Consider the following 22,715-nt stretch of genomic DNA (forward strand, 5'->3'; position numbering starts at 1 on the left):
AACCCATAGATAGAGCTCGTGGGGCTGACGGGCCGGGATTTCGGGAGATGTTCCCAGAGCAGCCCGTGACCAGGCTTGGTAGCACAGCGAGAAGGCGCAACAAAGCAGGGTGCACCTTCAAGGAAGGACTCCCTCCGTACTCCGGCACAACTAGTGAGAGACCACAGACACGAGCCCAAAGGAAAAGGAGCGGATTGCCGGCAGGACCCGCCGGTCTCCTTCCCTTTAGGTTAAGGAGAGAGCGAGACGTAGATGAGGGTGGCTGCAATCATGGCGATGCTGAAGAGCACCGTGAGGGTGTGGGGCGCGGCGCTGGAGCGGGCATGGCGGCAGGCCTGTGGCTGCAGGGCCCTGACCACACGCTGCTGCTGGGTGAGGATGGCCTCCCTGGCACCGGCCCAGGCGCCAGGGCCCCGCAGCCGGTACTGGTACGGCGTGCAGGGACCAAAGGCCACCTCCACTGCCAGCTTGGGGTCTGTGAGGAACAGCGTGAGCAGGCTGGGCTTGACCCCCAGCTGGCAGGCGAGCTCGTCCATGTAAGGGATGTAATCCACCTGGATGGTGTGCCGCTGGCTCTTCACATACCTGTGGGCAGGGAGGGCAGGGAGGTGCTGGAAGCAGAGCTGGCAGATGCCCTGCACACCAGGAAGGTGGTATTGGGCAGACTGGACTGTGGGTAGTGCGGCCAACCACATCCCTGCCCTTGGCTGGCACACACAGATGTGCCAGGACATGCCTGGGACAGGATGGATGCCCATGAGCAGCTGAGCTGAAGGTGCTCCCACAGGGATCTTACCGTTTTGCCATGGCTTCTTTCTTCTGCTCAATGTCAGCCTCCATGTCGTGCCGCAGGGGCAGCTCACTCAGCCCTGGGGAGGATGAGACAGGACACTGTGGTGCTGCCCTTGCCTGGGTGCTGTGCCTCTGCCAGCACCAGCATGGTGTGTGCTCTGGCACCTGAGGCATGTCTGAGTGCCTCGGGATGGGAAGGAGCAGCCCGTGGAGCTCAGGGTGTGGATTGTGGCTGTCCCTGTGCCTCTCAGAGAAGAGGCCATCTCACGGTGACAGCTGCAAGGCAGCCATGCCATCACCGTGGCCAGGATGACATAGCTGGTTGTGCCTTCTCATCACTGCTGCCTTCTCATCTGCCCTCACTCCAGGGCTGCATCCACAGGGCAGGTTTGCCTGACTTACCTTTGAAGACACGGGTGGCCCAGCGACACTGGAGCTCGGAGATGGGCATGATGGCACCCAGGGGCTGGACGAGGCCGATGAAAGCCAGTGTTGGTTTCTCCAGGTCAGGGGGGAACACGTATTTGTAGAGGGGAATCTGGTTCTCCACCACCTTGAAGCCCTCAAGGAATGGGAAGGAGAAGCTGTATCCCGTGGCAAAAACCACAGCATCAATGTCTTCCCTGGTGCCATCCTCAAAGATGGCAGATGTCTCTGTGAACTCCTGGACATTTGGTTTCATCCGCACCGTGCCCGAAATGATGCGGTTGGGCAGATCATCGTTGATGGTGGGGTGCTGCTCTAGGATCCTGGAAGGCACAGGCAGACCTCACTCAGGTCCTGGCAGAGGGATGGGCATTGCTGGAGCAGGTACCTGGGTGCTGCTGGGGTTCTCACCGGTGCTTGGGCTTTAGGCCGTAGAGTGTGTGGTCAAAGCGGGCATTCAGCTTCCACTCCAGGAAGAAACTGATGATGTTTCGAGGCAGCAGGTTCTGGAGGAGCTGTGTGAAGCGACTGATGTAGCTGAAATCAAACGGGTACCCGCTGTTGGCCAGCCGGTGCAGCACCCAGGACCCACGCCTGGTGCTGAGGAAAACCTGGAAGGAAGGTGAAGAGGGGTGGTGGCACGGCAGCATCCTCAGCCTGGGCTGGGCCCCTGGTGTGCTCCAGGGACAGGGAAGCCAGCACAGCTGCTGGGACCAGAATGGCCATCCCCACAGAGAGGGGATAGGGTGCTTGTGGCCGGGTGCTGAAGGGAGGGGAGCCCACAAGGATGGTGGGGGATAATCGGTGCCGTCTGGGGTCCCATCCCCGTGAGCTCTCCCAGCACACCTGCTTGGCTGCATGGCTCAGCTCCACTGCAATGTCGATGCCTGAATTCCCAATGCCAACCACGACCACCCGTTTTCCCAAAAAGGGCTGAGGGCTCTTGTAGTCCCGGCTGTGCAGGTAGCAGCCCTCAAACTTTTCCAGCCCTGGAAGAGAGAGGGAAGTCATGCTGGGCTGGTATGTGGAGCAGGAGGGTGGCTGCTCCCTGCTCAGACTGGTTTTGGGAAGAAGCTAGGACTAGTGTGACCAACAGGAGTTATGCAGCCCTGGGTTAATGCCCAGAGAGGTGGTGGCAGCACCAGCGTGGAAGATTCTCAGCATAGCTCTGAGCATCCTGCTTTGGCTTTGGGAGTAGCCCTGCTTGGAGTAGGGCTTGGAGTGGAGAATTCCATGCTTCCATCCCAAAATTCTGCTGCAGGTGCTGTCTGGTGTCATGTATTGCCAGTAGAGGAACAACCAGGATCTGTGCCATCTCGCCAGACCCTGTGTGACAGCGTGCTCCAGCCTGTTCCCCAGCCAAAGAGGATCTCCACAGCTGAAAGCTCTCCAGGCATCCAGAGGCAAGACCACCACCAGTGCTGAGCCCTCCAGCCTTGGTGAGGAGCTGGAGAGCCCACAGGTGCTTGGCCAGCAACATGGAGAGGGAGCATGTCTCAGGTGGGAGAGGCACGCCGGCATTGGTGACATCTGCCAGCAGGATCCTTTGGACACTCATGGAATCCCACCTAAAAAGGGCATTTAGGGATGTCAGGGAGCAGGCGAGCAGCCCACAGGGCAGTACCTGGGAAGGAGCTGAGCGGGAGATGTGCGTCAGTGTGGTGCCCACTGCACACCAGCACGGCGTCGAAGACGGCCGCCTCCTGCTTGCCCTCGCTCTCCGTCAGCACCTCCCACTGCCCGCTGCTGCCGAAGTCGGGGCGCTTGGACACGCGGCACACGCTGGTCTGGGCGCAGGGCGAGCGCTGTCAGGCACCCTGTGTGTGCCCCCCGCTGCCGCTGCCACCTCCCCCTCGGGCCCAGCTCTCACCCTGAAGCGGATGTGGCGCAGCAGGTCGAAGTGCCGGGCGTACATGCGGAAGTATTCCATGATCTTGGAGTTGTGCATGTAGTTGGGGAAGTCGTCGGGGATGGGGAAGTCGCTGAAGCACATCATCTCCTTGGAGGTGTTGATGATGACGGAGCGGTAGATGCTGGCACGGCCGTCCTCGGGGTGCTCCTGTGGGAGCAGGGCACAGCTCAGTGCTGGCCAGGGAATGATGGGGAACGATGGCTGCCCTGTCTGGCACCTCGCCCGTGGGTGGAGGATTAGGCCACAGGTCATTGTAGTACTCATCCCTGCATCCAGCACTCTCCTGTGGTTGGGACCCCTCCACTCCAAAAAACAGGGATGTAACTAGCTCTGGACTGGTGGGAGCCGGGCAGTGTGGACAGTGGGTCATGGTGGTCTTGTGCCTCAGTTTCCCCACTTCCACTCCTTGCCCCTATGAGGTAGTGCATTCCCAAAGCTCCTGTGGTGTTGTTGCCCTGGCTGCCATATCAGGTCTCGCCGGTTGTGGAGCCAGCTCCAGTGCTTTCTGCTGAGTGGCTGCTCCTGCTTATCAGGTCTGTGCCTCGGCAACTGGATGCTGCTGCTCTGGTCCTGCTCCACCAAGCCTGTCCTTGACCCATCACAGGCAGAACTAGCGGACTGTGACAGATCCACCCTAGACTCCACTCTTGCATGGTGCCACCTGTGTCCCCCCAGGGCTCTCCCACACGCGTATCAGGGCATAGTGGGAACACTGGTCATCTTGTTGGTGGGTGCGTGGGATAAAAGTCAGCAGCCTCATTAGGTGGGGGCAGAGACGAGCTCCAGGATTGTTCCAAGGCAGGGCAAGCCAAGACAGAAAAGGCAGCACGTGGTGTCTCTGTGTGGGCGACTGCCACAGAAGCAGAAAGAAGAGCAACCATGATTTCAGGAAAGGGCTGGGTGGGACAGGGATGGGGACAGGCAGTGGGGTCAGATAGGACAAGATAGGTAGGAAAGGGCTGTGAGCGACCAAAAGCAAAAGAACAGAGGAAAGTGTGAATGAGACTGGGAAGGGAGGGATGGGAAAGGGGAAGTCTGAGCTGGGAGAGCAAGCCATGGAGTGAAGTCCCTGGGGAGGCTTCATCCTGCTGCTGGTGAGGAGGAGTTGGTTTCTATGTGCCTGGCACACCAGCTGGCACTATGCTGCCAAATCAGTTTTACTTTCCTGTGGTTTTCCTTGTAAACCTGCCTGCTGCACGCACGCCAGCCAGGGGAACTTTGGTATGTGTCGGTGTCTGCCAAGGACCGATCCCACGCCCATCCGTGCTGCTGCCACGGAGCAGCCTGGCTGCGCGGGGCTTACCTCGAAGCGCCAGAGGCCCCCGATGTCCTTGCTCCTCTCAAAGCAGGTGGGCTCCAGCCCCTCCTCCAGGCAGCATTTCAGGGCACACAGGCCAGAGGCACCAGCACCGATGATGGCTACTCTCCGGGCAGCCATGTCCCCCGGTGTGGTGGTGGCAGGGCTGCTGGACAAGCTGTGGCCAGGAGTACAGAGCCAGGTGTGTCCCCCAAGGGAGGCTGCCTGGTGCTGCTCAGTTTAGGAGTGGCTATCCTTGTGCTTCCTGTGGGTGGCTGAGGTGTCACAAGAGGTGTTCCTTCCAGACATGATCTACAGGTTCCCCCCACCACCCTGCCACACCTCCTGGATTGCACCTGCCTTCTGCAAGAGGCACATTGAGTTCTGTAAGTGTTTCATGATGCCGACATTGTCTCGGGACTTCCCGAGCAGGGCAGAGATGTGGCTGTGCTTCAGATTTCAGCAGGTTGTGGCACAGAAAACAAACCTGGGGGATGAGGGGCTGGATGATCAGCCCAGGCGTGTGATGAACAGCACCCCCATCCTTTACCCACTCAGGGTCCACAGCCTGCCCAGCCACCTTCCAGAGGGGCCGCATGCAGGTGACCAGGGTGGCACTGAGCCATGCCACTGTGACCACCAGACCCGCTGCAGTGGCACACACCTTGAGAGAGACTGCCTTGCTGTGGAAGGTGTGTGTACATCAGCCCATGCTGTAGTGGGCCAGCACTATGAGGCTGATCTCAAACCAGTGAGCATTCCCACAGCACATGGAGGGTCGTGATGGTGTCAGTAACAGGACAGACACTTGGCTGTTTAATGCATTTATCCACTTAGAAAGTGTGCTGTGCTTTTACTGCATAGCTCTGGTGAGCGTGTGGCAAAATTGGCACGGCTGGGTTACAGGGGCAGAAAAACCCGGAGCGCTGGCTGAGACAGATTGGAATTTAGCCTGCAGCGAGTAGGTTTCCTCCTCTGTCCATGATGGCACTCCCCAAGGGGAGGTGCAGAACGGAAGCCTAAGAATTATTTTGGCAGCTGGGGAGGTTCAGTGCATCCCTAGCTCCTGGTGTGGTCACAGCTGGGCCGTGCCAGGCAGGAGGAAGGTTTCTGCCACCACTGGGGTGCACAGGCTGACAAGGGGAAGGGGTGGCCAGCCAGTCCCACAGCACAGTGCAAAGCCTCCCTTCCTGCACTTGCAGGGAACCTACAAGTAAGCAAAAACAGCTGCCAGGATAGCCACGGCCCCAACCAGCTTGAAGATGAGGGGCAAGGCAGGGGCTGAGGTGCTCTCTTCCACATGTCGTGTCTGCAGGGGCTTGAGGATGCGCTGCTGCTGGGTGAGGATGGCCTCCCTGGCACCGGCCCAGGCGCCAGGGCCCCGCAGCCGGTACTGGTACGGCGTGCAGGGACCAAAGGCCACCTCCACTGCCAGCTTGGGGTCTGTGAGGAACAGCGTGAGCAGGTTGGGCTTGACCCCCAGCTGGCAGGCGAGCTCGTCCATGTAAGGGATGTAATCCACCTGGATGGTGTGCCGCTGGCTCTTCACATACCTGTGGGCAGGGAGGGCAGGGAGGTGCTGGAAGCAGAGCTGGCAGATGCCCTGCACACCAGGAAGGTGGTATTGGGCAGACTGGACTGTGGGTAGTGCGGCCAAGCACATCCCTGCCCTTGGCTGGCACACACAGATGTGCCAGGACATGCCTGGGACAGGATGGATGCCCATGAGCAGCTGAGCTGAAGGTGCTCCCACAGGGATCTTACCGTTTTGCCATGGCTTCTTTCTTCTGCTCAATGTCAGCCTCCATGTCTTGCCGCAGGGGCAGCTCACTCAGCCCTGGGGAAGATGAGACAGGACACTGTGGTGCTGCCCTTGCCTGGGTGCTGTGCCTCTGCCAGCACCAGCATGGTGTGTGCTCTGGCACCTGAGGCATGTCTGAGTGCCTCGGGATGGGAAGGAGCAGCCCGTGGAGCTCAGGGTGTGGATTGTGGCTGTCCCCGTGCCTCTCAGAGAAGAGGCCATCTCACCGTGACAGCTGCAAGGCAGCCATGCCATCACCGTGGCCAGGATGACATAGCTGGTTGTGCCTTCTCATCACTGCTGCCTTCTCATCTGCCCTCACTCCAGGGCTGCATCCACAGGGCAGGTTTGCCTGACTTACCTTTGAAGACACGGGTGGCCCAGCGACACTGGAGCTCGGAGATGGGCATGATGGCACCCAGGGGCTGGACGAGGCCGATGAAAGCCAGCGTTGGCTTCTCCAGGTCAGGGGGGAACACGTATTTGTAGAGGGGAATCTGGTTCTCCACCACCTTGAAGCCCTCAAGGAATGGGAAGGAGAAGCTGTATCCCGTGGCAAAAACCACAGCATCAATGTCTTCCCTGGTGCCATCCTCAAAGATGGCAGATGTCTCTGTGAACTCCTGGACGTTTGGTTTCACCATCACCCTGCCCGAAATGATGCGGTTGGGCAGATCATCGTTGACGGTGGGGTGCTGGTGAAAGACCCTGGAAGGTGCAAGGAGCCATTAGGGCTCTGGGAAAGGAGTGTTTTCTGCTCTGTGTCCTGCTCCAGCTGCTGCTCCCTGCTCTCGGAATGCTCATCCCCAGAGATGCTCGGCAGCTGCCCCTGCACTGTTGTCTCCAAGTCCTCGGAAGGGGCAGTGGTAGGTCCCTCAAACTTTGCCTGGGCACAAGAAAACTAATAACCCAGTCCAAGCACAGGGAGCACGGAACAGCCAAGCTGGGCAACACACAGAGGGAGGCAGATGATCCCTTTTGGGCAGGGGGATTGTTTGCTGATACCTGTGCTTTGGCTTCAGGCCGTAACGTGAGTGGTCGAACCTGGCATTCAGCTTTTTCTCCATGTAGTCACACGCCATGGATGAGCTGAGCAGCTCCTGCAGGAATCTGTTCAAGCGGGTGGTTAAGACGGTGTCAATGGGGTAGCCCCGATCTCCAACGCGGTTGAGGATCCATGCACCACGCCGGGTGCTGAGGAAGACCTAGACAACGAAGAAGGATCATCACTGAAGGCACTGATGGTCCTGGAAGGGCTGCCCTGCGTGGGACATGCCCTTGCCCTGGGATCACTCTGCTTTTTGCTGCCGAAGCACTGGATAAGCACCCAGAGGGCAGAGGGAGCTGGTGACTGGCATCTTGGAGGGGAGCGGGACCAAGTCTCAGTTGCCTGGCAGCTGGGGTTGGCAGGAGCCAGCATTGCCAAACACAGCGAGTGCTGGCACGGAGCAGCAGCTGTGCAATTGCTTTGGTCCTGATGTCCCTGTGGAGCTGACAGTGTCCCACAGGGGCAGTCCTGCTTACCTGCTGGGCTGTTTGGCTGATCTCCACAGCCAAGTCTGACCCCGAATTCCCGATCCCGATGACAACAACCCTTTTATTTGTGAAACCCTGAGCATCCTTGTAGTCTCGGCTGTGGAGGTAGCGGCCCTTGAACTTCTCAATTCCTGTGAGCAGGGAGGAGGGAAGCTTAGCTTCTTGGTGCCAGGTTGGAGGATCACTCCCCCTAAAGACTGGAGATGCTTCCTGCCCCACCAAACCACTCCTAGGGAGCACAGGAGCACTCCTGGAGTCAAAGCAAGGCAGGGAAATGTTGGGGCCAGGAGGGAAAGGGAATTAAGGAAATTAAGGAGGTGCAAACTCCCACCACTGTTACAGGAAAGCAGCAGGGAGAATAGGGACTAGCTATCAAGAGTGTCACCTCGTGCCAGTGTCCAGGGCAGTACCTGGGAAGGAGCTGAGCGGGAGATGTGCGTCAGTGTGGTGCCCACTGCACACCAGCACGGCGTCGAAGACGGCCGCCTCCTGCTTGCCCTCGCTCTCCGTCAGCACCTCCCACTGCCCGCTGCTGCCGAAGTCGGGGCGCTTGGACACGCGGCACACGCTGGTCTGGGCGCAGGGCGAGCGCTGTCAGGCACCCTGTGTGTGCCCCCCGCTGCCGCTGCCACCTCCCCCTCGGGCCCAGCTCTCACCCTGAAGCGGATGTGGCGCAGCAGGTCGAAGTGCCGGGCGTACATGCGGAAGTATTCCATGATCTTGGAGTTGTGCATGTAGTTGGGGAAGTCGTCGGGGATGGGGAAGTCGCTGAAGCACATCATCTCCTTGGAGGTGTTGATGATGACGGAGCGGTAGATGCTGGCACGGCCGTCCTCGGGGCGCTCCTGTGGGAGCAGGGCACAGCTCAGTGCTGGCCAGGGAATGATGGGGAAGGATGGCTGGGGCTGACGAGGTGCTCCTTTTCATGGAGCCCCTACCCTCAGTGCCACCCCCCCAGCCACCACTGAGAGTGGGATACGTGGCCAGCAGGGTTTACCTCAAACCTCCAGAGGCCTCCGATGTCGGCGGTCCTCTCGAAGCAGACGGGCTCCAGCCCCTCCTGCAGGCAGGCTTTGATGGCGCACAGCCCGCTGCTGCCCCCGCCGATGATGGCCACCTTCTTCGCCATGCTGCGCTCCAACACCGGCTCTCTGCCTGGGGACAGCGTGGGACAGCGGGGCTGAGCCGCCTGGGATGTGCAAAACTTTGACCCTGGTGCAGCAAAGAGGTCCCAAACAAGAGAGGCAGCCCTTCAGAAGTTTGTTTGGGGCTGCAAAGCCACTGCTGTCCCCGGCCAGGTGTGGAGTGCTGTCCCCCTGGCCAGTGCTGGGGTTTGCACTACTGAGGTGTTGCTTCTGGCTGCCTTGAGGAGAAATCCTACAGAGCGTCAGGGAGCCTCAAAATCTCCCTTGCCCACGCCAAGTACCGGCGATGGCGGTGCTCGGGAGTGCTGTGGGACCCACAGCTCCCTCCCAGGGGCGTGACAGCCCCTCCGCCCTCTCCCTTCCCCTCCTGTAGTGCTGTCGCGGTGGCAGCTCGGGGGACACCCTTCACCGACCTGCGGCCGTGGGACGAGCAGCCCGGGGAAGGCTGGCGGCAGGCACGGAGCCGGGCGAGGGTCTCTGCCGGGCTGCCCCGAGCCCTGAGGCCGGAGCAAGGCCTGCCTTTATGGTGCGCAGCGTCCGGGAACGGGGCGGTTCCCTCCGTCACTCCTCCCACGGGCGAGGGAAGGAAAGCAGGAATCGGGCGGGAGGGAAAAGGAAGCTAGAAGCCGCTGGGTCCCGGCCAGGAGGGAAAAGGATGTTAGGAACCGGCTGGGTCCCGGCTGGAGGGAAAAGGAGCCAGGAAGCGGCTGGGTCCCGGCTGGGAGGGAAAAGCAAGGCAGGAGCCGGCTGGGTCCCGGCTGGAGGGAAAAGCAAGGCAGGAGCCGGCTGGGTCCCGGCTGGAGGGAAAAGGTATCCAGGAGCCGGCTGGGTCCCGGCATGGATGCTCCGGCAGCTCGGAGTCATCGCCGGCGCTGCGCGGGGACACGGGCTCGCAGCCATTCCTCGTAGTTGCGTGCTTGGTAAACAAACGCTGCCCTGAACTTTTACCGTAGGATTATCAGGATCAGCCCACGGCCGGTAATTCTGGTAGCCGAGGTGACACACGGCTCTGTGTGTCGCCCACATCCCCTGTGTCCCTGGGCTGGGCATGTCGGTACAGTGTCCCTATAGCCACGGCTCACTCCTAAACAAACAAAATCCTTGGGGCCAGTGGAACCCCGGTGGGAGGAGCACCGCGCTGTTGGGGCGTCCCTGGTGTGAGGGTGGTGGGATCAGTAAGGAAAAGGTTGTCCCACAGAGCAGGTGGATCCAAACTCGCTGCTGGCCCCAGCATACTCACAGCTAGAAGCCCCTGAGGCTTGCAGGGGAAATTTGCTCTTCCCTATGCAGAGAACTTTGCCGTAGAGCTGAGAAAGGCAGAGGGGCCAAGCTCTGCAGCTGAAATGGTTTTAATCTTCTAAAACTCATAGTATGTTTGCAGTAAGCTTAATAAAGCTCTTTCTGTCCCTTGATGTCAGCAAGGGTTGATCTCTGCCTGGGGCAGAGGTGCTGAGCTGCCAACCCACGCTCTGTGCCTGCCTGTCAAAAAGCGTCAAAAGCATCTTACCAAGCAAGGGATCAGCACAGGAATGGAGAAGTGGCAGCACCAGCAGTGCTACTCTTCCTGCTCCGCAGTCAGCTGGCTTCTGGCTCTTCTGCAACCTCTGCACAGAGTGCCCAAGGGCAACAGGTACAGGGGACCTCTGAGCTCTCCACCGCTCTGCTGTGCTATGAAACGTCTGTGCAGGTTGCCCTCTGAATTTGGCCTTCTCTCTACAGGAGGCTGCATAGCCCTGGACTTTACCCCGCTGTAGCTGGACTCAGTACAGACAAACTGTTCTGTCAGGCACAGGGGTCATACCATGATATTTTGGACTAGGTTGGTACTTAGTTGGTTGTTACCTGTGGAAATTCAGAGTTCCCCACACCTGGCAGGCACCCAGGATAAGTGACAAGCACAGAAGGAGAGCAAAGGTCTCTCTGGTGGAGCTTTGAAGAGGTGGGAGGGTGGCCAGACAACCTGTGACCCAGAAGGGCTGTGCAGTGGTGATAGTGGGTGCTATGAAAACCTCGTAGAATGTCATGCAGGTGAGTCAAGAGCAATTTTTTGGCACACACATGCACAAGTTGCTACTGCATCCTCCATGACGTGGAGAGGAATACCCCGACAGCTCTAAAAACAGACTCTAAGTGCAGCTAAAAAACACAGTGTTTTGGAGAAAGTAGAGCAAAGATGTTTTGGCACAGCACAACAAGCCCTGCCCACCTGGAGTGTCCTGGTGCGGCTGTGCAAATGCCAGGCATGCAGTGAAGCCCAGGAGATTATTTTTCTTGGTCACTGCAGCACCAACCCAGACCTGGAAGCTTTGCTGGCTCACCCTGTCAGAGGGTCAGGGCTCAGCTCCAGGGGAACCCTCTCATGTCAAGCACTTCCATTTCAGCCCCTGTACAACAAAGTGCTTGTACCAGCAGCCAACAGGCTGCTCCTGCACACTCCACCCAGAACAGCACACTTCAACACTGCCTGCTCCTAATATGACTTAATTGGTGTTTTTCAGGGCCTGAGTGCACTAATAGACCTCAAGGACCACTAAGAGCCTCATCTGGGCCCAATCCCTCTACCTACATTCCAGGAGCACTGTTTAAGCAGATTATTTGAGCTCAGTCTAGAGCTCTCCCTCCCTGCTTGGCTGTGGTCTCTGATGAAGTGTGTTCTTTGATTTTCTGGCTCAGTCTCGGCCCCAGCTCATCATTAAGGAGATTAGGCTCCTTGTGGTCCCCTCCTGCCAAAAACCAGGAGCCCTCTGTGGAAAACAGGCTGCCAGCAGTGTTAGGGGAGGAGAGGCAGCCTGCCTGGAGCATAGGGAGTTGTGGTGGTGGTTGGCAGAGCCAGGGCCTCTGGCTGGGGCTGGATGTATTTCTGGGCTGTGGGAAGGGGCTGGCTCTGCAAGACTCTCTCTGCAGCCTGGAATATGCTATGGATCAGGAATTGCTGTGAATGTGTTGTACCCCCTGAGAAACTGAAAACTGTGGAGGGAAGAAGGAACTGGGAAACTCTGGACAAGAGCTGCAGGAGCAGGCTAGGAGCTGCTTCCCCTGTTGCCCACTCGATGATCAACTCGTCAGTGCCACTATCCTTTCCCCATGGCTCTGGGAGCCACATGCTCGAGACCTAGCCTTATTGCAGCACTTAAATTGGGAGCAATAGGGAAGAGATTGCTTAGGGAGGCAAAGCTCTGTGTAACCACCCCGAGGAGAGACGCTGTGGGTCCCCTCCAGGCAGGTGCTGTACAGCAGGCTGTGCAGGCTATGCTTATGACAGCAGCATGATCAGTGTATTTATAGGATACAGATACAGGGGTGATTGTAGAGAAACCTTTGCATAGTCACAGCTACCACATACACCATGGGCTATTGCAGGTGGCCAGTGAGAGCATGCAGATTCACAGTATCAGCAGTGAGCTGCCGGATGGGTGTGCTGAGCCCTCCCCAGGCTCTGCAGAGACTGGGTTTGGTCACCAGAGAACAGTCAGTGCAGACCCTGCCTGACAGCACAGCACCAGACATCTGAGTGCAGGAGCCTGCAGCACCGCTCGTGGAGAAGTCTTGGCTGGACTGATGGGTTTAGGATGCCAGTTCAAGTGCCAGGATGGGCTCCCTGTGCGTGCTCAGCCCTGCTTTGTGCCGCAGTCAGTGGCTCCAGAGCGCGAAGAGGGCGGGCGCGGTGGCTGGGGACAGCCAGCAGTGCTCCACCACGCCGTAGAGCGCGTAGCCCAGCAGCAGCCCGAAGAGCACGTCCGTCATGTTGTGCCTGCCCAGCATGACCCGGGAGATGCTGACAATGAGAGCCCAGAGCACCACGAGCACCCGCAGCGGCACGGCCAGGACCAGGTGGCGCAGGACGAAGCGGCAGACCAGGGCTGCCCTGGTGGCGTGGCCCGAGGGGAAGGAGTACTTGTCCACCGAGATGGTGACGAACATGTCCATCTTGTTGTGCGTGGGCCGCGGCCGCCTGACGAGCCCCTTCACCACCGCCACCATCACCAGGTCCAGCAGCAGCGCTGGGAGAGACAGGAACGGGGTTACTGTCTTAGGTTGCAATACAGGATGTGACCAAATGTATGTATTCTATCACCATCTGTAGAAACCAGGCGGGACAGTGATCCTTATCTCTGTGGGAAATATTCTCTGCTAATCGGCCATCTGTTAAAACCAGGTGAGGCAGTCATTTTTATTTTTTTCACAAGCCATCCTCCCTCCAGGAGTTATCTCCTGTTAATGGGCCATGGAGTCCCAGTGCATGGCTGATAAAATTCCATCATCCCATTGGGAGATGCTCCACCCAGGGGGAGGAGCCAAGCATTTCCTACCCAGATCAAAGCTGAGATTTGGAACATCAGAGCAGCCTTTTCCCACTGGATTCCAGAGGAAAAGCCAGACCCTTCCACATCATCACTGGACGTCTGGAGGAAAACTGCACCTTCTCCAGGAGCACTGCTCCAGCAGAACCACATCTGTCACTGCAGGAGGATGCAGCCACCATTGAATGGGACTGCACCAACCCCTGACTGACTGACAGGGGGTCAGCTTGGATTCTGATTCTAATAGTGTTTTGGGTTTGTTCTCTGTAATATTGTATTTCTATTTTAATTTTCCTAGTAAAGAACTGTTATTCCCATATCTTTGCCTGAGCCTCTTAATTTCAAAAATTATAATAATTTGGAGGAAGGGGGTTTACATTCTCCATTTCAAAAAAAGAGGCTTCTGCCTTTCTTAGCAGACACCTGTCTTTCAAACCAAGACAGCTACTGAAAGCACAACCATCAGCTAAGGGAGTACTCAGCTGCCAAAGCTGCCTGAAGGTGATGTTTTTCCCCATGGCTGGGAGAGCACAGCACACAGCTCCTCTTGGCCTTGTGCAGCAGAATGAGCACATCCTCAGCCTCTGCTCCTCTGCACACACCCCTCCTGCACCACCAGATCTTTCGCCTGCCATAGCCTACAGGGCTCTGCCCATTTTCTCTCTGTGTAAAATTTGATCTTGCCATGACTTGGGGCTCAATCTGTTCCTTAACCTGAAGGCAGCAGAGTCATTAAGTCCCCACAGCTCCCTTCCTGGCAGTGCTGACTCTGCACTGCTCTGTCTGCCCTGGTGACCGGGGTCAAACCGACTAGGTGAATGATCAACCCACTCCACTCCAACACAGGTCAGTGAGAAATGCTCAGAGTTGGTGTGGTGCCAGGGCTCCTGGGGGAAAAGTTAGCCCTGCTTTGGTTCTCAAGAGATGAATAAAGGATAATTTATGGTGGCTTGATCCCTGACAGCTAAAGGCTGTTTTGATAGAAACCTGTGATAAAGTGTTCAGACAGTATTTGGCAAGAGCAGCTTCTCATGTAGGGCAGAGGGTGCTTTCTCCATCCCTGTTAGCTCAGCTTAGCACAGCACCCACAGCCAGGGCTGCTTCTTGTTGTGTAAGAGACCAACTTCTGTTTGTCCTAAGACTTGTTTCTGGACACCAAATCCTTTGGTCACTTCAGTTCATTTCCTTTGGTTAATCATTTAAGAACAAATTTTTCCCCCCCCCCACATCTAAAACTAGATCAATGGCTTTTTCTCTTTCTATACAGGATCTGAGAGGTTCAAGCTGGACATGAGGGAATCCTCCTACCCCACATGGGTGCTGCAGCCCAGGGACAGATCCCCAGAGAGGTGGGTGGCTCTTGCCCAGAGCAAAAGGCCCTGGTGCTGGGACAGATCTCCTTGGAGCAGAGGTTAGGCTGGAGGCATCCAGGTCCCTTCCCACAGCTCTGCTCTGGGGCTCTAATTTAACCATGTGCTGCTGGATGAGAAAGATGCACAAGCCTGTGTTTCCCACCAAGCAAATTTCAATTCCAATTCTAAGTGTGAGATCCTAATGATTTGCAACTTAATACAAGAGTAACAACAAGGAATCTGAGCAGGTCTGGTGCTCTGGAGCTGTTACAGTTTCTAAATAAGCTAAAACGAATCCCCTTAAATACACTTAGGCTACTCTGTGTGTGTGCGTGTGAAATACTACATCATGCAAGATTAAAATTCGTGCTTTAAACCAAGTTTCCTCTCTGGCTGGTACAGAACAATCCACGAAGGCATTGCCTGCAGGGAGCCACGGGTGAACGTCTGTGTGCCAGAGCAGCTTTTCAGGGAAAGTGCTGGTGTCTCAACACTCGGCAGCTGCACCTGGAATGCGCTGTTGTGATAAGATGAGGAGCTGAGAGAGCTTTCAGCCCCCAGAACGTTTTGTAACCTCGGGAAAAGTTTAGCTGTCGGGAGTTCCCCAGTGCGTGGTTGTACCTGTGAAAGATGAATAGTGCTGGTGTCACCACGCCTTTAAGCTGCAGGGTCACTCCCTCTGCAGATAAGCCCGCACAGGTTGCTCACAATCAGCCGGTGCTTTTGGGGCTTTCAGGCTTACCCAGCTCTGCCGCATCCCTCGGGTCCCCCCTCCCCTGCACAGCCCCGGGGCCAGCCCCCCGCCTCACCGAAGAGCAGGTTGAGCAGCACCTCCCTGGCCGCCGAGCTGTCACTCTGGCAGAGCCCGTAGAAGGTGCCGAGCAGCCAGGGGATGCCATGGCCCGACACCTCGATGACCTTCATGAGGGGGCGGGCGCTGCCCCAGGCCGAGCCCTCTCCGGCGCACACCCCCAGGCGCTTGGAGGCCCAGAGGTCGATGGCGAGCAGGGAGCTGAGGGCGATGCCCACGAAGGACGGGTTCAGCTTCATGCAGTCCTCCTCGGGCAGCGGGGCGGCCGCGGCGCCGGCGGGCTCCCTGCGGCGGGAGGGGCTGTCGGGGGCGGCGGCCCCGCGCTGGCTCAGCGACAGGAACTCCAGGCGGCCGCCGCTGCCGCCGGCGCGTCGCTCGCGGCTGCTCCGGGGGCTCGGCATGGCGACGGGAGGCGGCCTGCGGGAGGCGGGCGCCGGTCACCCGCTGCCGGGCCCGCTCGGCACCCAGCATGTCACCCTGCCCGGTTCCGCTTCCCTCTCCCCCTCCCCGCGCCCTGCCCGTTATCCCCGCCCCACGCTACCGCACCGCCGGGGCGCGGTCGCCCCGCTCTCGGCGTGTCCCCCGCGCGTCCCCAAGGACGCGGCGGGTGCGGCGTGCCCGCGCGTCCCCTGGTACCGGGCGGCGCCGGCGCCGCTTCCGCTTCCTGTTCCGCTTCCGCCCGTGACGCACGGGGCGCGCCCCGCCCGCCGGCGCGCACGTGCCCGCCCCGGCCGGCGTACGGCGGCCGGCGAGGGCCGGAAGGGACGCGGCGGCGCCTTCGCCCTGCCGGCGCCGGTGCGGGCGCCGTGCGGCGGGCGGCGATGCGCGGCGGGCGGGCGGCGGCGGGACCGGCCGCCCCCCCGGGGCCGCGGTGACGGCGGCTCGGCCGCGGCCATGGGGTGCCTGCAGAGCGTGGCCTGCAAGGCGCGGGTGCGCCGCGAGCAGATCGTGGTGTCGGACGTGTCGGCCACCATCGAGCCGGCGGCCACGGCCATCGAGGAGAGCTCGCCGGTGGTGCTGCGGTACCGCACGCCCTACTTCCGCGCCTCCGCCCGCGTCCTCATGCCGCCCATCGCCCGGCGCCACACCTGGGTGGTGGGCTGGATCCAGGCCTGCAACCACATGGAGTTCTACAACACCTACAGCGACCTCGGCGTGTGAGCACCGCGGGCGGGCCCGGGGGGCGGGCATGAGGGCACGGGGGTCCGGCCGGGCCCGGGCTGTGCACGGCCATGGGGGCACGGGGACCTGGGCTGTGTACGGCGTGGGATCCCCGGGGCGGGCACCTGCTCTGTGTCGCCCGCAGGCACCGGGTGCTGCACCCCCGGCATTGGATGCTGCATCCCTGGCATTGCGTCCTGCATCTCCGGTACCGTGTGCTGCATCCCCAGCATTGGGTGTCGCACCCCGGCACTGGGTGCTGCATCCTTGACATCGGGTGCTGCATCCCTGGCACTGTGTGCTGCACCCCCAGCTTTGGGTGTCGCACCCCCGGCACTGGGTGCTGCATCCCTGGTACCCTGTGCTGCACCCCTGGCATCGGGTGCTGCATTCCTGGCACCGTGTGCTGCACCCCCAGCATTGGGTGCTGCATCCCTGGTACCCTGTGCTGCACCCCAGCACCCTGTGCTTCCCCTCTCCCCCACCTCTGCAGCCATAGCCACGCACGGGCAACACCTTCACCCCGACCCCACAATTCCTGCTCCTCATACCCCACAGTGGCTCCGACACCATCCCGATGGGCTGGACCTCGCCCTTCCAAGGGCTTTGTGGCTGCTGCCTCCCACCAAGCATCGCTTCTTTGGGGCTGGGATGCGAGCACGTGCTGGGGGAGTTGCCCCCTTGGCTTGTGTTAGAGGAGGGAAAGGTTGCAATGCTGGGCAGAAGTGCCAGCTGGAAAACAGCCTCTCCCAAGGCTGAGCGCGTGGGTGACTTGTGAGGATGCCGAGGGGCAAAGCTGTTGGCTCTGTACCTGTGATTTCTGCCTTTGGAAAGGGGTGATGCAAGAGGGGGGCTGTCCAGAGGGGTCCGTTCTGCAGCTCGCTGGTCTGGAGGACTCCTGCTGCTGGTGCAGCAGGTCCTTGTGCTGCCTTCCTGCGTCCTTGTATCGTGACAGATTGATGTGCATGGGGCACTTGGGGATGTTGGAATGAGTGGAGATCATCGTTTGGAGGGATGGCAGAAGTGTGGCCCCAGCCCCTCTGCTGCAAAGCTGCTCCCTTGTTATTGCTACGCAGGCCTCACTGGAGCCACGCAGTGTTGGTAGCGTGGCCAGCAGCAAAGATTTGGGCTGAGTTCCCTCCCTCCCTCCCAGCCATATTGGTGGGATTTCACCGTGCCAGTGGCAGGAGTAATTGCGCGATTTAATTTTTGCACGTGTCTCTGTATTTGAGGTGTAAAAATCACAGACCTACAGGAGGGGGGTGCTGATGGGCTGGGCCAGTGCCCTGGTCACAGGGAAGGCTGTTCTCCAGCACAGGAGCTGATTAAGGAGAGAGTGACCCCACAGAGACTCTGCAGTGGGTTTTGACCCAGTCAGTTTAATTGCAGGTTAATTAAAATGGCATTGTGTCAGCAGGGCAAAGGCTCGAGCTGGACGTGCGAGTCTTGGTAGAGGAACCGAAGCTGAATTTATTCTTCAGGTTGTCCCTGAGAGTTTGCTGCAAGCAGGCAGAGGGTCCCTGTGCTGCTGGCTTCCCCGTCCCTCGGCAGGCACTGTTGCTGCCATTTCCCTGCTCATCCTCCTCTTCCTCTTCACTAGGTCAAGCTGGGAGCTGCCCGACCTGCGAGAAGGACGAGTAAAAGCCATCAGCGACTCGGATGGGGTGAGCTACCCCTGGTATGGGAACACCACAGAAACCGTGACCCTGGTCGGGCCCACCAACAAGATCTCCAGGTTCTCGGTGAGCATGAATGACAATTTCTACCCCAGCGTGACGTGGGCCGTCCCCGTGAGCAACAGCAACGTGCCGCTGCTGACCAGGATTAAAAGGGACCAGAGCTTCACCACGTGGCTCGTGGCCATGAACACGACCACCAAGGAGAAGATCATCTTGCAGACTATAAAGTGGAGGATGCGGGTGGACATCGAGGTGGACCCCATGCAGCTGCTGGGGCAGCGGGCACGGCTGGTGGGCAGGACTCAGCAGGAGCAGCCGCGGATCCTCAGCAGGATGGAGCCCATCCCGCCCAACGCGCTGGTGAAGCCCAACGCCAACGACGCCCAGGTCCTCATGTGGAGGCCCAAGAGAGGGCAGCCCATCGTGGTGATACCTCCCAAGTAGGGGCGTGCAGGTGAGCACCTGGGTGCCCCCAGCCCTCGCTGCAGGCGGACAGGGTTTCCGAGCCAAAGCGGGACCTCTTGGCTTCTCCTGCCTTTGTTGTTGTGGTTGGATTGGAAACGTGGCTCCTCCTTGGTCAGAAATAGAGCCTGGCTGGCAGAAGAGGGTTTGCTGAGCTGGAGGATTTCCCAGGAAGCAGAATGGAGTGTTTGCAGCTGGCACGGAGGATGTCTGATGTGAAGGACTCGCCTTTACTTGCAGGGCAGCGCGAGGAGCAGGAGCGTGGTTGAACCGTGCCTGTGGCAAATGCTGCTTCCCACCCAGCTGGAGGGAGAGGTGGAGGCTGTGCCTGCTGTGGTGCCCCGTGTCCCTGCTGTGTCCATACCTATGCATTTCAGATGGATAACCCACCCCTGGGATGGGACTGGGTGGGAGGGCTGGCAGCGGGGTGGGAATGGGTAGTGCAGTGCTTGGGGGCGAGCAGAGCCCGGTGCTGGCCAGTGCCACTGCAGCCCAGGGGGAGCAGGACACGTTTTGCATGCATCTGGGTGTGTTTGGAGTAGTTGTGAGTGTAGGAGACGCTGTAGCTCTTTTCTGTCTTGGAGTGAGGTCTAAGGGCAGGTTAGATGTCCTTTTGTTTTAAGGTGCACTGGGTGTTTGCAGTTGCTCAGCCTCCCCTCCTGTGTCCTGCTGGCCCTTTTCTTGTGCAAGCAGAAACGATTCTCAGCTGAGTGAGGAATGGGGAGCGGTGCCATTCCCCCAGCCCAGGTGCTCTGTGTGTTTGGGGTACCCAAACCAGCTCAGAGGTACCCCTGGAGTCACTTTGCTTCACCACAGACCCCACTCCCTTGCTAGAAGTTGGGTCCTTGCTCGTTTTCCAGGCAAATGCTGGTTTACGTGGAGACCTCTTCCCCAGCCACCCACGGAGCAGAGTGGCTACTGGCTGGGCCACCAGGGGAGGGGACCTTGTGGTAACTCCCCAAGCTGCGTGGAAAGCAGGGATGTGAGTGGAGGCTGTTCAGGCCTGGGTTTGCCTGGGAAGGAGGGGATGAATGTGCTGCCTGATGTGCTTGGGAGGGGTCACGGGGGGATTTCTTTGCCTTTCTCCTCACTCCTTGCTGCCTGGGCAGCTGGTGTCAGCTGGTCCATGGGGCAGCAGCGTGCTGGGGGATGCAGCTGGCAGTTCCCAGGATCTCACCCTGGAGTTGCAGCAGGCATAAACCATGGCTGTGCTGCTGCTGCTGCTGCTCTGGGTGCTCCATCACTCCTGGGCAGGTGGTTACAGCTTCTGCTGCTTTCTCTGCTCTGTCCTCCCCTGCAGCTCCTCCAGCTCACAGCTCTGCCTTCTTCACACTGCAGGAGGGGCGACTGTGCTGCCCTGGGGATGCAGGTCATTCCTGGGACATTCCTGCTGGGAAGGTCCCATGTGCTATCCCGCTGGCAGGACAGCCCGGGGAGGAGCCTGGGTGACACTTCTGTGCACAGGGGCTCCCGAGGCATCTTAGACCAAAAATCCCTGTGAAATCCCCGTGCTATTTATTGCCCTCAGTAGTGTTTGCTGCTGATCCAGTACTTTATTTATTTTTTGTCTGGGAGCGTTTCCTTTTGACGTCTTGGCTCAACATTTCCCTGTGCCAGGGCTGCTCCTGCTCCTCCTGCCCGGCCTCACACTGGGCTGGGCTGGGAACCTGCTGCTTTCTGTGCCTATGTCGGGGTTTATAGGGGCTGCAGCCTTGCTGTGGGGCAGGTTTGGAGGCTTTGAGCTTTGGTTTGCTGTGTTTTCTGCAGCAGAGCTCCCACAGGGAGCTTGCTGGTGTGGGAAGATGTCCTGCTCTTGTGAGACTGTGGTTTTGTCCTGGTGTGGGACTGATGGCAATGGTGCCATCGCTGATGTTTTGTTTCTCAAAAAGTGTGTGTGGAGAGGGGTTAGAAACTTGAAATACAATTTTCCTTAAGGACTGGGGGAGGAGAGGTAAGTACCTTTTGCTTTGAAATAAGGCAAGTGTATACTTTTGACCCAGGGGGACAGAAACATCTCTGGCAGCATCAGAGCTAAAACGCCAGAGGAAGGGGTTCTCCCACAAACAGGTAGCTCCAAAGGGAGCTTCCTGCTGGGAGAGGATGCTGTGTCCAGAGGCTGTGTGAGCCAGCTCCCCAAAACCCACGGGAAATGGCTGCATGTCAGCCCAGGGAGCTGTCTGGGAGAGCGGGGACACTGCTGCAGGGATGCTGTTGAATTCATTGCCACCTTTTGGGATTTGCTGGCCAGTCTGAGCCACGACACTGAGACAGCAGTAGCTGAATTTCTGTCCATGAATGTCTGCAACATCCTGGTGCCAGGATCAGGCTCTGTGCCTGGCTGTAGCCGTGCCTGACCCCCCCAGGGCTGCCCCAGCCTGCAGGCAGGTGTTGGCTGAGCCCTGGGGCCATGCCTGTGTTTTCACCTCTCCAGGCTTCTGCCAGGCTTCCATTCTTGCTCCTCTGAGGCTGGATTTGATGCACTTAACTCAGTTTGGTGCATGGGTTGTCTTTGTGGGCATTTCCCCGTTTAAAAAAGAAGGGGGGGGGAAGAAAAAAAAAAGTTTGCTAAAAAACACGTACAAGCAGCGTTTACAGAAAGGTGCAGGCATTTTGCATGTTGGCAAAAGGTGTTCACACCTGGGTGGAGGTGGAGCTCTGGGGCTGGTGCTGCTCAAAGGAAGGAAGGAAGGTGGTGGGGGAGAGGTCCCATGTGTGAGTCTGAGTTTGGCTCATTCCCTGTGGCTGGATGAGCACTCAGACCCCCATGGGATGCTTCCCCTGCACCCCCCTTCCCCACCAGCACCCCGTTATCTCAGGGAGGGGCAGCTCATGGAAATGCCCACCCTCACACTCTGAGCCTCGGGGTGCCCCTTCCCCTCCTTGGGTCACTTATTTTTATTTATTTATTTATTTATTTATTTATTTATTGGTATTTATTGACAACTGGAAGTGGGGGGGTGGGGGGGGTGGGGAGGGGGTCGTTTTTGCTGCACAGTGGGGGCAGCTGGGTCTCCCCCACACACCCAGCACCCCCCCTTGCATTGTGGGGTGCTGCTGGGAGCACCTCTGGGGAGGGATGCCCCACGCTCCCATCCCCTTTTTGAGAGGGAGAAAAAGGAAGGGGAAACCACACTGGTGCCTGCGGGGAGGGCACCCGGTGCTCGCCCCCTCCCTGCAGGAGCTCGGTGCTCCCTCCTGTGCCCATCCCTGTTTACTGACCCGGCCTCCTGGCTCTTCTCCCGCTGGATTTGCTGTTTGCAGAGGGCGGGAGGGGCCAGGGTGGATGAATGTCACTAGGGAGAACAGACCAAACCAGGTATTCTGCTGCCGCGTGGGGAAAATCAGAACGAGAGGAAAGCTGGTTTTGCAGAGTGCCTTAAACACAAATGACTTTACCGAGTAGGGGGCTTGGACTTCTGTCTCTGGATGTTATTACCAACTCGAAAAAGTGTTGCATTTCACTTCTCTGGGATTAAAAGAAAACTACTCGAGCTGTACTGGAGCCAAAGCTTGTGTTTGCTTGAGTCTCTCTGGCTGGTTTGTACCTCTGGGGCCTTGGCAGCACCGTGGAGCAGGCAAATTGAATTAATGACATTTCAACCAGCCCCTGCCTGCCTCAGCAGTGGCACCAGTGGCTGGCCCTGTTGGCTTTAAGCCTTTGGGTCTGGTGACAGACCTTTGCTCCACTGTGTCCTGCCTTGCAGGTGGCTTCTGTGGTGTCCCAGAGAGGTTGTGCTGGCCCTGCAGTGCCCTTCCCCAGGGGGTGCTCTGAGCAAGCTGTTTGCACAAAGATTGCCCTAGGGCTGTGTCCTTGAGCTTTCAGAAAATTGGGCAAAGCTTGGAGGGGGCAGACATTCCTTTTTCCCTTAGGAAACCAGATCAAAGTGAGGGAACATCCAGAAACCCAGGAGTTTGTGCAGCCCAGCCATGGGAACTAGGAAAGCTGCCTAGCCTGATAAAGCTGAAAAGCTACACAGAAAAAAAAAAAGTTTCCCTTTTGATATTGTAGATTCCCCCTCCCCTTTCTTGCAAAGTGGAAG

At 58.6% G+C, this 22,715-nt stretch overlaps 4 protein-coding genes across 4 annotated transcripts; 1 reads left to right on the forward strand and 3 right to left on the reverse strand.

The window, feature by feature from the left end:
* Positions 1-100: 100 nt before the first annotated feature.
* LOC106852216 (flavin-containing monooxygenase 5-like) lies at positions 101-5,097 on the reverse strand. The gene is made up of 8 exons (XM_014874682.2): positions 4,434-5,097; positions 3,089-3,277; positions 2,843-3,005; positions 2,065-2,207; positions 1,630-1,829; positions 1,195-1,541; positions 797-869; positions 101-585 (listed from the first exon to the last, which is right to left on the reverse strand). The coding sequence occupies exons 1-8, from the start codon at positions 4,566-4,568 to the stop codon at positions 231-233; spliced, it is 1,605 nt and encodes a 534-aa protein (XP_014730168.2). The 5' UTR covers positions 4,569-5,097; the 3' UTR covers positions 101-230.
* A 138-nt stretch (positions 5,098-5,235) lies between these two features.
* Positions 5,236-12,012, reverse strand: LOC148222873 (flavin-containing monooxygenase 5-like). The gene is made up of 9 exons (XM_088170255.1): positions 10,417-12,012; positions 8,762-8,919; positions 8,421-8,609; positions 8,175-8,337; positions 7,753-7,895; positions 7,234-7,433; positions 6,590-6,936; positions 6,192-6,264; positions 5,236-5,980 (listed from the first exon to the last, which is right to left on the reverse strand). Exons 2-9 carry the CDS (start codon positions 8,891-8,893, stop codon positions 5,635-5,637), a joined length of 1,593 nt encoding a protein of 530 aa, XP_088026381.1. The 5' UTR covers positions 8,894-8,919; positions 10,417-12,012; the 3' UTR covers positions 5,236-5,634.
* A 150-nt stretch (positions 12,013-12,162) lies between these two features.
* Positions 12,163-15,357, reverse strand: LOC106852215 (polyisoprenoid diphosphate/phosphate phosphohydrolase PLPP6). Its single transcript, XM_014874681.2, has one exon. It carries the CDS (start codon positions 12,888-12,890, stop codon positions 12,540-12,542), a length of 351 nt encoding a protein of 116 aa, XP_014730167.2. The 5' UTR covers positions 12,891-15,357; the 3' UTR covers positions 12,163-12,539.
* Positions 15,358-15,454: 97 nt separating this feature from the next.
* Positions 15,455-22,172, forward strand: LOC106852259 (protein FAM78B). The gene is made up of 3 exons (XM_014874760.2): positions 15,455-15,789; positions 16,009-16,530; positions 18,135-22,172. Exons 1-3 carry the CDS (start codon positions 15,455-15,457, stop codon positions 18,655-18,657), a joined length of 1,380 nt encoding a protein of 459 aa, XP_014730246.2. The 3' UTR covers positions 18,658-22,172.
* The last annotated feature ends 543 nt before the right edge of the window (positions 22,173-22,715 follow it).

Source organism: Sturnus vulgaris, chromosome 9 (assembly GCF_052056855.1).
Source record: "Sturnus vulgaris isolate bStuVul1 chromosome 9, bStuVul1.hap1, whole genome shotgun sequence".
In the NCBI taxonomy this organism is placed as follows: domain Eukaryota; kingdom Metazoa; phylum Chordata; class Aves; order Passeriformes; family Sturnidae; genus Sturnus; species Sturnus vulgaris.